This window comes from Sceloporus occidentalis, unplaced genomic scaffold, assembly GCF_023333645.1.
Source record: "Sceloporus occidentalis isolate IW3139 unplaced genomic scaffold, rSceOcc1.0.p SCAF_13, whole genome shotgun sequence".
NCBI lineage: Eukaryota > Metazoa > Chordata > Lepidosauria > Squamata > Phrynosomatidae > Sceloporus > Sceloporus occidentalis.
In genome coordinates, this window is record NW_028316993.1 from 5,824,645 (window position 1) to 5,839,829 (window position 15,185).

The following is a 15,185-nucleotide window of genomic DNA, read 5'->3' on the forward strand; positions in this document are numbered from 1 at the left end:
GCCTCCAGAAGTCCCCTGTCCTCTGTTTTCGGTCACCTTTTAAAGACTTAATTCTGGCAGGTGTCCGTCCTATAAAGCTGGGTGTTTTCTGCAGAGACCCAACTCCTCCTTCCAGGCTTTTGTTCTGGGCTGCTTTTCCTCTGTGTACTGCTTTGCTTCCTTCGCCCCGCTCTTTCCTTCCCTTGCTAATATTTTATATAAACAAGAGTTTGTATAAACGTCTTGTATAAAAGCTTGCTAATGCTTTATGAGTGGACTGTGTAAAGCTTCTTTGATAAAACTACAACAACAAAACAACATTGCCTTTGGCTTCCCTTAACATCAGACCTGGAAGGAGAGAGGAGAAATATTCTTAAATAAATATAAGTAGATACATTTGGAAAGTAAATCAATTTGGATATCCCCATGGAAGCTGAATGTGTCCGGTTTCGTTCTGCTGGAAGTTATATCTTCTAGCAAGAACCAGACAATTTGGTGCAATGCTTCCACTTTGGTGCAATAGTATAGACTTGGAGCCTGTTCACACTACAGAATTACTGCACTACTCTTCCACTTTAACTGCCACGGTCATGTGCTATGGCATCCTGGGATTTGTAGTTTAGGAAGGGGCATTTCGAATTCTCAGCCAGAGTGCTCCAGTGCCTCACCAAACTACAGATCTCATAGGACAGAATAATGGAAGTTAACATAGAACCATTGTGCTATAATTGTGTAGTATGGCTGGGCACTTGATAATGGATGCAAATGGGGAGGGAGGGAGGGAGGGAGTGTGTCTTTCGAGGCTGAATAGTGATAAATGTAGCTCACTCTTCCCTTGTGTTTGTGGTGTGGACAGTGTTGCAATTGCAAAGGTTCTCATAGTTCAGGCCTTTCAACCACGTTGTCTCCGCCTGGTACCTAGGATGGCCAGATGGACCGCATTCCTACACGTTCCTAGAGTTCTGACATTTCTCTTTCCACCTGGCCATGAAGTCTAAACACATCGCTTCTTCGTGGGAATGAGAATCTTTTCCGAGCCTAATTTCTAAACGCTTTTAAATTTGTCATCAAATCAGCCTCAAGTTGTGATGCCCCTCTGAATTCACATTCCACCTCAGGTCTTGCAAATCCAGGAGCAGAGAGGACAGGCAGAATTCTGTACTTGGTTTTGTTTGCAGCCTTGCTCTCTTGTGGGGTCCTTTGCATCCCTCTTGGGTGTCTCTTTCCCTCTTCCCTGGTCCCTGTTTGGTTGGCTCTGTCTGTTTTGCTGTCTTTGGCGGTCCCTGGCTCCTTTCTTCATGGCTGCTTGGCACAGCTGTTCCCTGGGTCAGTGGCACCTGTTCTTGTTTAATCAGCCTCCGCTTTCTTCTCAAAGCAGCCTCCTTGTAACTCTTCTCCGGAGGATCCTCCATTTGGACAGCCGACGGAGATGATTCTCCCACCCCAGACCCCTTTCGTCCGCTCTCCAAATGGAGAGGGCAACCTATAGATTGGCTCTGGGCCCCACCGTTCCATTTATTTGCTAAAAATTATTTGTTTTATATCCATGTATTATAACATTCGTATTCTTTCACTCTTGGGAATCTCAGGTTAGCATGCAATTGTGATCTGTGACCCTTGCATTGAATGCTAACATTTGTGCAGTTCAACCAAACATCAAATGTGCAACTGAGAGTATAACTGCACACAACGTGCACCATGTGCCATGCAAACCATGAGAAATAGTGCCACGAATTCAGCTCTTCTTTCCTTCACCTTGAGTTGTGCATTAACTGTGCGGTGCAATCCTTGTATGGCTTGAACCAAGCTCCAAAGGTGCAGCTGGATGTGTAACTGAATACACAACATGCACCATGCACACCATGTGAAATAGTGCCTGATGCTCGGCTCCATTTCCATCACCTTTAGTTGTGCATTGACTGGGCGGTGCAACCCTTGTGTGGAATTCCAACATTGTGTGGTTGGACCAAGCTCCAGATGTGCAACCAAATGTGTAACTGAATACACAAGATGCACCATAGCACCACATGCTCAGCTCTGTTTCCTTCACCTTTAGTTGTGCATTAGTTGTGCATTGCAACTCTTCTGCGGAATGCCAAGTGTAAGATCTGCAACCGAAGGAGTAACCAGTTCCACAATGCCCACCCATGGACAGTGTGTACCCATTTGCAATGGCACTACATGCACAATTCTACTCTTGTTACTCTGAACATAATGCAGATATCAAACAAACAAAAAAATGCCCACCTGCTTCTGTGGGCAACATAAAACGCAAGACAGGATTCCAAACCTGAATTGCTTCTTGATCTGTAAGACAGCACATTCCCATGTGCGCGCGCATGTGTGTGCTTTTCATTTCTTTTCTCAGCTTGTGTGTTTGTGTTGCACCCCTCCCCGCATTGCCACAATTAATCCTTGTGTGATTCATTGTGATCTGAAGTGAAAAGGACCTTCTTGCCCTTTTTAGGGACCATACCTGGAGCACCCTTCGTCGAGTGGATCTGATGTTGTGCAGGAATGTTGTTGGTGTTGAGTTGTAAACCTAGATGCCAACAAAACTCAGGTGTGGTTCATCCAAAATGTCGATGGCACTGATATCGCTTTGTTTGGATTATATATCACTTTCAGTCTGCAGGTGTGGGTTGAATGCTCTTGCATAACCATCCTTTTTTTCATATGAAAGATAACAGATAAGCTCCCAAACAGAAAGTGGGCAAGTGAGGAAGACGCTTCTTAGGGCATTTTCATGCAGTAGTTTGAATGTTCTCCATTTAAACAACAACAAAGCAACTGGATGTGGAAAATCAGCACGTCAGGAAGAATATTCTCCATGATGCACTACCTTTCTATGTGCAAGGCTTCCCCCCCTCTCCCTTTGATTGCATCCACACTGTAGAAATAATCCGGTTTGATGCCGCTTTAACTGCCATGGCTCAGTGCTAGGGAATTTTGCAAACTGTAGTTTGTTGTGGCACCATAGGCTGCATCTTCACTGCAGAATTAATATGGTTTGACACCACTTTTTGTCTGCCATTGCTCATTGCTATGGAATTCTGGGATTTGCAGTTTGGTGTGAGGTTTAAGTGAGAGCACTGGTGCCAAAACAAAGTACAAATCCTAGAGTTGCATAACATCGATCCCTGGCAGTTAAAGTGGTGTCAAACCGGATCATTGCTGCAGTGCAGATGCATCTGAGTTTTATTTGAGGCTGAGATTCTGTATCTCTCATCCTGATATTTGCTCTGTTGCTCCAGGAGATCATCTTCTCTTGGCCCTTTCTTTCATGGTGTTTCTGTGCCATTTGTAGGGCTGGGCTTGGTTTATATTTATCCTCTGAGATGCCTTTTATCTGCTTTGTTTCTGCTTTGTTTGCTGTTTTATTATTCTTTGTGGGTTCTGATTGTTTTATTGCGGCCATGTCCTGGGCATCGCTGCAGGCGCTTTGGAGGTAAAACGGAAAGGAGAGAAAGAGAGAGCTGTTTAAAATATTTATGAATTCTCTAGTCATTTCCCCGCCGATTGCGCCTCCGTAACCAGGCAGACCGTGTCTGCATCCGCACTGCAGAAATAACCCAGTTTGGACCCTACTTTAATTGCTATGGCTCAATGCCATGCAATTGTGCAGATGCCACTTTTGTGAAACATCTTCTCTATCGGAGATGCCAGGTGCTGCAACACACTGCAGTTCCTAGATTTCCATAGGACTGAGCTGTGGCAGTTCATTTGGTGCCAAACTGGATTAGTTCTGCAGTGCAGATGCCACATCTTGATTAGAAGCCCAGTGGTAAGTCTCTAAATTATACACAGCAGAAAACCAGTTTGCTCCATTAGATATTAGTCCCCTCTCCATCCTGTCTTCGCCTGCGTCTTCCATATCACCTGTTGCATGTGATATCATAATGGGAGATATTACGAGTCTTATTTGTGTGTATAATTTAGAGATTTATTGCTGGGTTTCTTCTAATCAAGATGTGGCACATAACACCTTTTGAACCAGGAACGGAAACCTTGCACCTGTCCAGATGTTTTGGAAATGCAAGTCCCAGCAGCAGAATAATTAGAGCCTGGGAAAGTTACTTTTCCCCCCCTGGACTGCCAGGTGGAAATGATGCAGACTTTCCCCAGATGATGTTGAAGTTCAGCAGCAGCTAGCCAGGATTGTCAAGGAGGAGGAATGCAGTCCAACAGCATTTCATGAATCCCACCGTTGTTTGAAATGCAGAAATAAAGCCAGGTTGCAAACAATAGGTAAAATTGCAGCTTTCCTTGCACATCTCACAGTCTGTGCCTCTTACTTGCAGCCCTTAGGGATAGGCGACTATAGGGTCGTGCTGTTGCATTTTGGTGTCCCAAAGTGATGGGATCCATGCAATTTTTAAACTGTAGGACTGTGAAATCAAAGCTTGCAAAAGTTTCTTTTCTGGGACTGCACCACCCAGAGTCCCCCAGAAAGCGTGGCTACTAGGTTTGACATTTTGGGACTTGTAGTCCCCCAAAGTACGCTTTGGAACAATAGTCCCCACCCCTCCTTGAAAAAGGAACATTTCCAACCCCATCATTAGTTAATCCAGAATTACCACTCCAATCATCGACAGAAGATCAGATCCCATAAACATTTGGCCATAATCAATTTAAAATCCGTCCATAAATCAGCTAATTGGAGGAAGAAATTGTAATGGACGCAGAGCGGCGGCTGAAGGACACACCGTCTTGCGGTTTCGAAAGCCATCTTGGCTCGTGGTGCGTTTAATGCATTAAGGGGAATGAACGAGAGACTATTAACGGCAGCTCTGTTCGCCTCCCAACAGCCAGCCCTAGTGGCTCTTCCTTTATTTATTGAATTGCAAGGAACGTAATTCCTCCAAATGCCCTCCCAATTAGCCACTTACCAGAAAGTTTTTGTCACGTGGGCCAATAGTTTAAATATGCATTAGGAAAAGTGGGGAAGTCTTTGGTCCTCCTTGCCATTGGCAGTTTGGTTTTAAAAACGGTTTTATAATAGGGCTAAGTCATCTGTGTTAAAATGTAATATGAGTTACATCTCCTTTTTCTGGAATTCTGAAATCTGAAATATTCCGAAATAGTCTGCATGGGCAGATAGTGGCATTTTTGCTTTCTGATGGGTTTCATGTACAAAAGTATGAAATGCAAAGTGAATGCAAAATGGAAAGTTGTGTGCAATTGTGTGGTCACCTCTGTTCCCCTCTGCTCCAGTTTTCTCACACTGGAGTTTCTCCATTGCTTTGCGTTATGTGACAACATGTTGTGTTTCCTCTGTGTTTCCGGAAGTCTCTCTTGCGCTTCCTTTTCTCAGACCGGGCAAACGCTTGACCTGCCAGGATCTCAAGCTATGCGTAAACCTTTCTCTTAGCTCAACCTTGCGTCACCCGTGGGACTCCATCTTTTTTCACAGCGCAGACATGTGGACAGTTCTGGGCACCACTCTTTCCTAGCCGGATCAGGGCCATGGCAATCTCACACTGTGGTCCTGATCCAGCCTTTCAAGGGCGCAAAAAGCAATTCCGTATAGCTGCGGTGGTATGGCAATATGGCGCGCCTTCAGTGCTGTGTCGTTTGGACACAGCGTTGGAGAAGCGCCATGATGCTGCATGCCGTGTGGAGTGGCATCATGGCGCCCTGGGGGCGGAATTGGGGCGTGCGTCATCTGGATGCTACGCCCCGACTCTGCCTTCAGGCCAGTCTGTGCAGGGCCATATATCAATTTTGTATTATATTTCATTTTCTAGAATGCACACCACTGGCAGGTCCAATACAGGGAGAGGCAGGATACAAATTATTATTATTATTATTATTATTATTATTATTATTATTATTATACAGTGTGTTGTATAAATAAAATGTAATAATAATAATAATAATAATAATTGTGCTAAAGTCAGGTTTTCTGCATCTCTGGCAACCTTTAATCATCTTTCATTGGCCAGGGCTTGCAGGGCAACGGGGGTCTCCATCCCCAGATTGCATCCCCCTCCAAAGTCCCAGCTGTTGGAGCGGCCTGGGTCCCTTGGCCAGTCAGGGGGGCTCTCCGGCTAATGAGGCTAATCTGTCAGCCCCATCATCCCTTCCCCAGCAGGGAAGGTGGCCTAAGGGGAAGAAGAGAGGACCCCAGGCTCCAGACGGAAAAGGGGGGAGTAAGGATCAGATGTGGCCTCCACACATCTTTTGTGCCGAGGCAGTGTGCCTTTATCCGAGGTGGGACCCCTCCGTCCGTCTTGGGGTCTGATCAGGGGATGATGCTCAGGGTCTTCAAAGAATAATGCGTTGAGATGGGGCTAGATTTCCCTCCCAACAGATTGGGATTTGCTCCCTCGAGGAATGGGCACCATTCACATTTTTGCCTCTTAGCAGGAGCAAAATGCAAAAATTTGACTCCATGGAAGCAAAAAATAATGTACTGTTTTTTTTTTCCTTTTCCACCTCTCCAAATTTGGACTGAAAATCAAGGAACTGACCTCCTGGAGCGAAACGGGAAAACTTGACTCCATGGAGGCAAAAAGCAATTTATTGGGGTTTTTCAAACTCAGGGAAGAATATCCCCCCTTTTCAACCTGTCTAGATTTGAATTGAGAATGGAGAAACCAACCGACAGGAAAAATGGGAAAATCCATGGAGGCAACATTTGTGGGTTTTTATTCTCTCTCTTCTGCGCCTCTGGATTTGGATTGAAAATGGAGAAACCAACTTTGGGTTTTTTCCAAAGACCATTTTGTTGGCCAGGCGTGACCGGATGATTTCTCTTTGGATGTGAAGGAGAAATACTACATCTCCCCCACCCCAAAATAAGAAATGCACAACCTCTTTCAAAGAACTGGCACGACCCTGAGCCAAAATACTGGAAGAACCAGTCTGGAGATTAAAATCTGAATTTTTCAATGCTCGGGTTCAGGCAGCTTTAGGTGGGTGCTTGCGCTGGGCAATGCTTATGGCATGATGATTTAAGATGTGCATTTCGTTTGACTTCTTTTTCCCCCTTTTCAAACAAAAAGGGATGGAGGTCCTTTGGCAACTGAGGTCTTCTTTTCCCCTTTTTGGAGGTTTACCATTGGAAGCTGCACAGCAAACTTGCAAGGAAGAAGAAACAGGCATTGCAAATTTACATTGGCTTTGTATTCAGTGCCATGAGCCTTTCAGGAGAATTATGGGCGTTTGGGGAAAGTTTTGTAAAGTTCTCTATAGGGGATCTTTGTTGCTGCCAAATTCAGTTTCTAGGGTTTTCCCAGACTGTTTAACCATAAGATTAAGATCCATCATCCCCAGTAAGAGATGTAGCCCTGAATCCTTAGGCAAGTGCATAGTTAGCCACAACCAACAAGCATGGCATAGTGGTTTGAGTTTTGGACCATGGCTATGGAGACTGGGGTTCGAATCCTGGTTTGACCATGCAAACCCACACTCTCTCAGCCTCGGAGGACAATAGCAAACCCGTTCTGTTATGAAAACCCCATGCTAGGTTCAACATAAGTTGGAAACGACTTAAAGGCAGCAACCACCATAAATGCTTTGGGTTCTTGTGACTTCTAAATCCTCCATCATGGCTTGTTTTAACACCAGAACAGGAGCTGTCAAAAGGAGTTAATAAGACTAGAAAGAGGGAAGGCAAGCCCTGGTTTGTTTGGTCACCTTCTGGCTTAAGCAATAAATCATGGTTAAAGCAAACCATGTGACATGTGAATGAGCCCAGTATGGCTGAAGCTTTTTTGAGAGTGCACTTAAGCATGCACAGAGGGCAATTCTTTTGCCAAAGTAGCCATAGCCGCCCAAGAGCTCTGAACGACGGTCAGGACGGGGCCTGAGAAGGAAAAGAGCTTTAGTGGGTCTCGTTTTGCAAAGTGGGCATGGTGCAAAAATGCATTTCAGGGTCTCTTATGTGGCCATGCCCACACACGGCTGTGGAGGAAGGATTAACTGAACACAACTGGCAACCATGTACCCAGGCGCACATTCCTCACTTTGCAGGCAAGTAGCAAAAGCCCTTTCTGCATTTTGTCACAGCTGCACACATTCAGTTCAGTGTGGTCTTGTCCAGGCCTGGCATGCAGCTGGTCTTTGCTAACTAGTCAAAATCCTCAAAAGTGTAAAGGATGTTATACAAGGTCATTGGATATCTCTCCACGGCTGCATCCACACTGCAGAATTAATGCAGTTTGACACCGCTTTGTCATGGCTCCATCCCATGGAATCATGGGATTTGTAGCTTGTTGTGATCCCAGAGTTCTCTGACAGAGAAGGCTAAATGTTTCACAAAACTACAAACCCTAGGATTTATTTGCATTGATCATGGCTGTTAAAACAGTGTCAAACTGCATTAATTGCTCAGTGCAGATGCATCTCTAGTTGAAAAGGGGAGAGTTTAGACCTATTTCCTTCATGTCAGGTACTGAGAAAACTATGGCAAATGAGAGAATGTTAGAGAACTGTGCTCAGTCCTCCTGAACCTGGAAAAGTGACTTTTTGGATGACAAATCCCAGCATTGATGTTGTCTGGGGTGGATTCTGGCATTTGTCATCCCAAAGGAGCTGCAGCTTTCCCATGCTCTGGATGCGGGCCAGAGGTTCTGCAGTTTCTGTCCTTTCCCAGTCATGAAAACAGCTGGCTGAATGGTCCCAAATTTAACCTCCCAGGCTCCCCACCCACAGAAAGAAGCAAAAAATAATCCGCAGATAAAGTATGCTTTGCAGCATCCCCAGGGCTTTGCATTACTGAGCGCAAGCGGAGTGCGCCCATATGGCGCCATGGCACACTTTCCGGTCCCAGAGCAAAGGAACCCCAGCCAGGGAAAGCATTGGCTTCTCTGGAAAACACATGGAGCCCTGGTTTTTTATGGTGTTTGGTGGTATCAAGATGGATGGGATTTTGGGGGGTCATGCAGGCTCTTCTTGCTGAAGACTTATAAGATGTGGAAGGGCAGCAGTCAAAGAACTAGACAAAGTCCTCCAAAGTATAAAGAGATAACTTGTTAATGTTGCTGTGTGCCTTCCTGTTGTTCCGGATTTATGGCAATCCTAAGGTGAACCTATCCTGGGTTTTTCTTGGCAAGATTTGTTCAGAGGAGGTTTGCCATTGCTTTTTCCTGAGGCTGAGAGAGTGTGACTTCTTGCCCAAGGGTCTCCCCATGGGTTTCATTTTTGCTTTATTTGTGGGATGCTTTAAATGCACTTTGATCTCTCTTTAATGCTGAAATGAGCCCCAGTGTGATAAACTCCTAAGACGGTTGAACATTGGCTATATAGAGGTCCTGAGTTTGCAAGACCTGAGTAGTTCTGTTGATGGCAGGGAGACTTGGAGGTCTCAATAAGGTTGTGATAAGTCAAAAACAGCATAGATGACCTGGAACAACAAAAGGGTGGCATGCATCAAAATGACAAAGTGCCAAAGTCTCCCAGTCGCTGGGTTTATCAATATGTCCTTGGCATCTTTCTCCATGATGACTTCCAGAGAAAGCTTGATCCTAATTCAGAGACAACCCATTTCAAACCAGTGGCGGCTGTTCCATTTCCATCCATTTTCTAATACATACCAATGGTTCTTACCTGCATCATTCCCCCCAAAAATACATTGCAAAAAATAAAATTGCCGACCTTTGTTACAATATTCATAATCAGTTAACGGAGCGAATGGAAAGGAAAAACCCAGACAGAAGACAGAGAAAGGATATGATTGGTTTCCAATCAATTAACCCAGTTTAAGATGACACATTTAATGGCCTCTGTATGCAAATCCTTTTTTGCATGTGTGCAAAAAGTGTCTCAGTATATTGACTGGGATGGTCCTTTAAAAAGAGCGCTGACCGTTTGGTGAGAAAGAGAGAAATGGTCTGATCATAAATGAAGGATTTTAATAGACTCTTTTCTTCTTCTTCTTTATCCACCTGGGTTTTTCATTGAGATTACGGTAACAAGGCATCTTGGAGGCTGGGACCCAGCCAGGAGTGCAGAGTTTGTTCGGCTTTGACAACAACACAAGCCAAGCGAAGCGTCGCAAGCTGGCAGGCGGCGGCGGCTAACCTGCCGGAGTTATTTATGCACAATTAACCTCATTTGCATACAATTTAACATGTGCGCGGCGGGTGCGAGATGCTCCTGCCGGTCGACATATTGCCACATTTCCATGGCAGCCTCTTGTGTAATTGTTAGGCTAAGCCCAGAAGTGGGTTGCGTGGTTGCGCTTGGACATGTTTGCAACATCAGTGTGAGATCGGCGTCTGGGATGCAGACGGATTTGCAATTTATAAATTGTTCCTGTTCCTAAATTACTGAATTTTATCAAGGAGAGAAGCTGAAAGGCCTCTGCTTGCATTAATATCTCTCTCTAGACCATCATAACTGACAACGGAAGTTACATCTGAGACAAAAAGAAGGCTTGTGTGACTCTGGCTGCATCCACACTGCAGAAATAATCCAGTTTGACATCAGTGTAACTACCATGGCTCAATGCTATTGAATTCTGGGAATCATCATCATCATCATCATTGTGAGTTCCTGCATGGCAGGAGTTGGACTGGATGGCCTTTGTGGTCCCTTCTAACTCTATGATTCCATCATCATCATCATCATCATCATCATCATCATCATCATCATCATCATCTGAACCCCACTTTTCTCCCCAAATTGGGATTCAAAGCGGCTTACTGTCCAAAAACACAGTACCATTAAAAGCCTACAGAAGTGACAGTTAAAATGGAATTAAAATGATGGTTTCAAACGCCAGCATTCCATTGCGTTGAACCATGGCAGTTAAAGTGGCGTCAAACTGGATGATTTCTGCAGCCTCTGACACAGACACTTTTCTTCTTCTATATAATCATCACCATCATCATCTTTATTTTTACCCCCCTCCTCTGTTCAAAAGACAGTCAAGGCGGCTTACAGTTTAAAGATATGATTTTTATCGTCTTTTGCGTGTTGAAGAAGCCAGTGAAGCTTCCAATCGTTCGGAATCGTTGGCTGTCCTTTCAGCGTCATGATATTGGGCTGCTTGATAAATGTAGAGAAATTGTGAATGTTGAGCAGATGCTGTGTCCACAACTTTGTGAGCTTTTCTCTTGCAACCAGGAAAGCTTAAGAATGGATGCTGGAGATTTTGGGAGCCTTCTGCCTTTGGAAACCCTAAATGTGAATAATACAAATCTGGGGGAGTCTTAGTAGAGACTGCAAGTGTGAAAAGGCCAATGCAGTTTTGGGCTACATGGACAGGACCATAATGTCCAGATCACAGGAAGTAATAGTGCCGCTCTATTCAGTTTTGGTCAGAATACTGCGTCCATTTTTGGGAACCGCAGTTCAGGAAGGATATTGACAGCCTGGAAAGTGTTCAGAGAAGGGTGACTGAGACTGCCAAAGGTCTGGAAAACACCAAGCCTTAGGAGGAACAATTTACAAAGCTGGGCATCATTAGCTTGGAGAAGAGAAGAGTGAGAGGTGATGTGAGTGACAGCTATATTTAAGTATCTGAAGGGAATATCATGGAGAAGATGGAGCCAGATTGGAAGGAAGGAAGGAAGGAAGGAAGGAAGGTAGATCTTGGTTGCTTTCAGCCCAGCGTATGCAAAGAACACAAGAATGCTGAGCATGTTTCGGCACAAGGACCTGGATGGCTTGGAGGTGCATTACCTCCACAGGGGCATGTTTTAACCTGCGGGAGGAAGGGAACTGTAAAGGCTTGTTTTTGGTTTTACCACCATCATCTTGCTGGGTTTCATCCAGACTTTTACTAACTTCTTCCAAGAAACATGTCCAGGGGTAGCCATGCTGGCCATATAGCAAAGTATACTAATGCCCCAAATCCACAAAACAGTTATACAGGTACCTTTAATCGGCCAAGGAAAATGCACAAAATACACGTTGCAAGCTTTCCAAGCTGTTGATGCATGAGAAGTTCTTGCAAAGGCTCCGCGCTTGCAAAGTCTGTGAACCAAACCTCTCTTGCTTTTACTCTTGCTCTGTCTTGGGCATCCCAGCTGGTTCCCTGGCACTGAGCAGTTTGTGGGCACTTGGCTTTGCCCACTGAGAGATGAAAGCAAACTCTTTCTCTCCCCCCCTCCCAAAAGAGAAACCCTACTTTGGAGGGGCTTATCCTGGAACAAAGCCCTTAGCGCCAGCCTGGAATCTCAAGCAGCTGCTGGGTTGCATGGCTGTGGGCCTTTTTCAATGGCGGGGTGCCCTCCGTTCACGCCCCCCACCCACACCGTGCCAAATAGACACATTATTTCCCCACTCTCGGCTGCATATTTATAAATTCGAGATTTGCCTTAAGTGGGGCCAAAGGCGGGTAATAACTGTCCATGGTTTTGTCAAGGCTGGAACTGAGAGGAGCGTTGGGGGAATGGTTGCTTTGTTTCAGCAAATGAGAAAATTCACACTGCGCCGAACAAAGGAGAACGCTTAGTGTTCGTGGCACCAGCAATGGCACATCCCCTCCTTCCGAAGATTGTGGAAATATTTGGGTCAAACTGGCAACAGCAACAACAACCAAACACACTTGCAATCGCAATAATATGATGCTGTTGTTGTAGTTGTCTGCCTTCAAGTTGTTTCCAACTTATGGAGACCCTAAAAGAAACTGACTTATGGAGACCCTAAGGTGAATAGGGTTTTCTTGGCAAGATTTGTTCAGAGGAGGTTTTGCCTTTGCCATCCCATCCTGCTGGGACTTGAACCCTGGTCTCCAGAATCGTAGTCTGACACTCAAACCAGTTTGCCATGCTGGCTCTCATAATCACAACAATACTTATTATTAAGAGATATATATATATATATGAGATGGCTGGAATCCTATGTCAGGATCTACATTATGCGCCTTTATGTATGCTTAGCTCTGTAGCAGAGACACTAATTGACGTTATGTGACTTTTAGGTCTACTTATCTATGTAGCAGAGATGCTAAGGAACCCTGGTAGTGAACTATGAGGATGTGCAACAGAAGACTAGCAATGCTTTATACTGCATCTCTAACTGGAAAAATAATGCAACTTGCTACTGCTTTAATGGATCTAGGCTGCATCCTACAGAATCCTGGGGTTGTAGTTTTGTGAGGCACCAGCACTCTTTGTCAGAGAAGGCTAAAAACCTTGCAAAATGACAAAATCTCAGGATTCAATAGGATGTGGAGCTTTAGCACATTTAAAGTGGTATCAAGCTGCCTTATTTCTACAGTGCAGATGCACCCCCAGTTAAAGACCGAAGGGCTGTGTGAATAAAAAAGGTGTTTGCCTTTGCTGGCAAAAAGAGATCCTCCAGTGGCAGGGAGTTCCACCACGTGGGAGCAGCCACCAAGAAGGCCCTCTCCCATGTATTTACAATCTGAATCTATGATGGTGGTGGGACAAAGAGAAAGCGCTCCCAAAACAGCAGAATGGAATACACTGGCAAATTTTTTCCAAGTACAGTCAGCCCTCCGTTTTTGAGGAGGATCCGTTATGGACCGCCTTCCCCCGTGAAAACGGAGACTTGCCAATATTCAAGCCCCATAGGCTTGAATGGGGCAATTGAGTGTGTGCCATAGGGGTGCGCTCCATTGACATTCCCTCTGTGAATATTCAAGACTGTGGATCTCAGGTTCGTGAGAATGGAGTGGCAACTGTAGTAAAATTTAGGATTTGTGGATATATTCATTTGGGACTTTGGACTTTGGGACGGTGGGCTGAGAGTGGATTGCAAGCAGGGTGACCGGATGTCATAACCACAAAGGAGGACAAAGCACTGCCAAATGTAGGACATTCAAGAAAAATGTGGGACATTACAACATATAAAAGCTGAAAACAGTCCTATAAATATAAATCTGTGCTTGTTAGTCATGCTCCAAATGGAGGACATTTTTGGAATTCCTCCTGGACAGAAGGTTGAAATGTAGGATGTGTCCTGGAAAAAGGCGATGTCTGGTCATCCTGGAGCAAGTGGATGATAAGAATAAGCTGGGATAGTTTCCAGTTCAGCTCAAGCTGCCCAGATCCTCTGCTACTTGCAAGAAATAGGCAATAGGAGTAGCTATGGGTATTTTTAGCCAGGAAAGAGGAGAAGGAGTTACAGTCCTATTGCACAGCTGGGAAATTTGGAGGGTAGCTTAGCCTTTGGAACGGCACGTCTCAGCAGCATTAAAAATGCTTCTCCCTGGCTCTCTGAGGAGCTGAGGGTTTCGGTGGTCTCAGGTACAGAGGACCCCAGCAGTTGCAATTTCCATTTCTTTTAATTTCTCTCTCTTCGTCTTTGTTTCCTTTCAGAATGCCAGGCACAAGTCCAAGTGACCGTCCCGAGTGTTATGGAGGTCCTTCTGGGCCAAGAGGTGTCCATTTTGTGCACGCACAGCGTGGCGGCCGGCAGAGAGGGACCCGTCCTGGTGGAGTGGTTCATCGTGAGTATGGGGGCTTTGGGAGAGGAACGCCATCCGGGTGTCAGTTGGAAGTAACTTAAAAGACGTCCATAGCGTTGTAATAATCCGCAACTTTATTGCCTACCTCTCAAAAAAATAAATGTTAACCCACCTAGACGGACAAAAACGGGGTGCAGAGGCGAGTGGCTTACGACGATGGAGGCCAACAAGGGATGGACGCAGGGACCGAGTACAAAGACCGGGCCTCCATGGACTCCAGCCACAGCCTGGTCATCCAAGCGGCCGACGTGAGCGACGAGAGGACCTTCTCCTGCCAAGTGACCACAACGTCGGGGACTGGCGTGGGAGAGACCCAGCTCAAGGTGTTCGGTGAGATTCCTCTCGTGGCTTTCAATATGGCTCACTGCTTATGAGACACCACCCTTCACATTCCTTCCTACGGCGTTTATTTATTTTTACCAAACCAAGTGTTTCCACTGCATAAAGCCTCCCAGATTTTAACACAAAGCTAAGCGATGCGTGGGCCCCACCGGGGTCCCACCAGAGATTGTGTGACTCCCAGGGGTCAATATATATATATATATATATATATATATATATATGCAATTTTGCAAAGCAATTGCTTTGCCATTGCAGTGCTCAAAATATAATCTCTAGGGCTTGTGGAAGTCATTCCACATTTTGGCAGACTCCCATTTGGGGAGGAAGGCAGGATACAAATCCCACAAATAAATAATACATTTCTGCCATATTGTAGACTGCCTGTAGCCCCAGCGGTCAACACAAAATTGTGTCAAGTTTTCCAAACTTTTTATTGTCCTGAATGCCCTCTAGGAGAGCGGTTCTCAACCTGTGGGTT

General features: G+C 45.2%; 1 protein-coding gene across 4 annotated transcripts in view; it reads left to right on the forward strand.

Moving 5' to 3' along the window:
* The window catches only part of BCAM (basal cell adhesion molecule (Lutheran blood group)), a 47,637-nt gene that overhangs the window by 15,422 nt on the left and 17,030 nt on the right, over positions 1-15,185 (forward strand). For 2 of the 4 annotated variants that reach the window (XM_089478156.1, XM_089478155.1), the window contains exons 2-3: positions 14,217-14,347; positions 14,482-14,695. In XM_089478156.1, the coding sequence (XP_089334282.1) occupies positions 14,255-14,347; positions 14,482-14,695 (307 nt within the window). In that variant the 5' untranslated portion in view covers positions 14,217-14,254. Of the gene's footprint in view, positions 1-10,933; positions 11,602-14,216; positions 14,348-14,481; positions 14,696-15,185 lie in introns of those variants that run through there. The other 2 variants (XM_089478154.1, XM_089478153.1) reach the window with 2 other exon arrangements.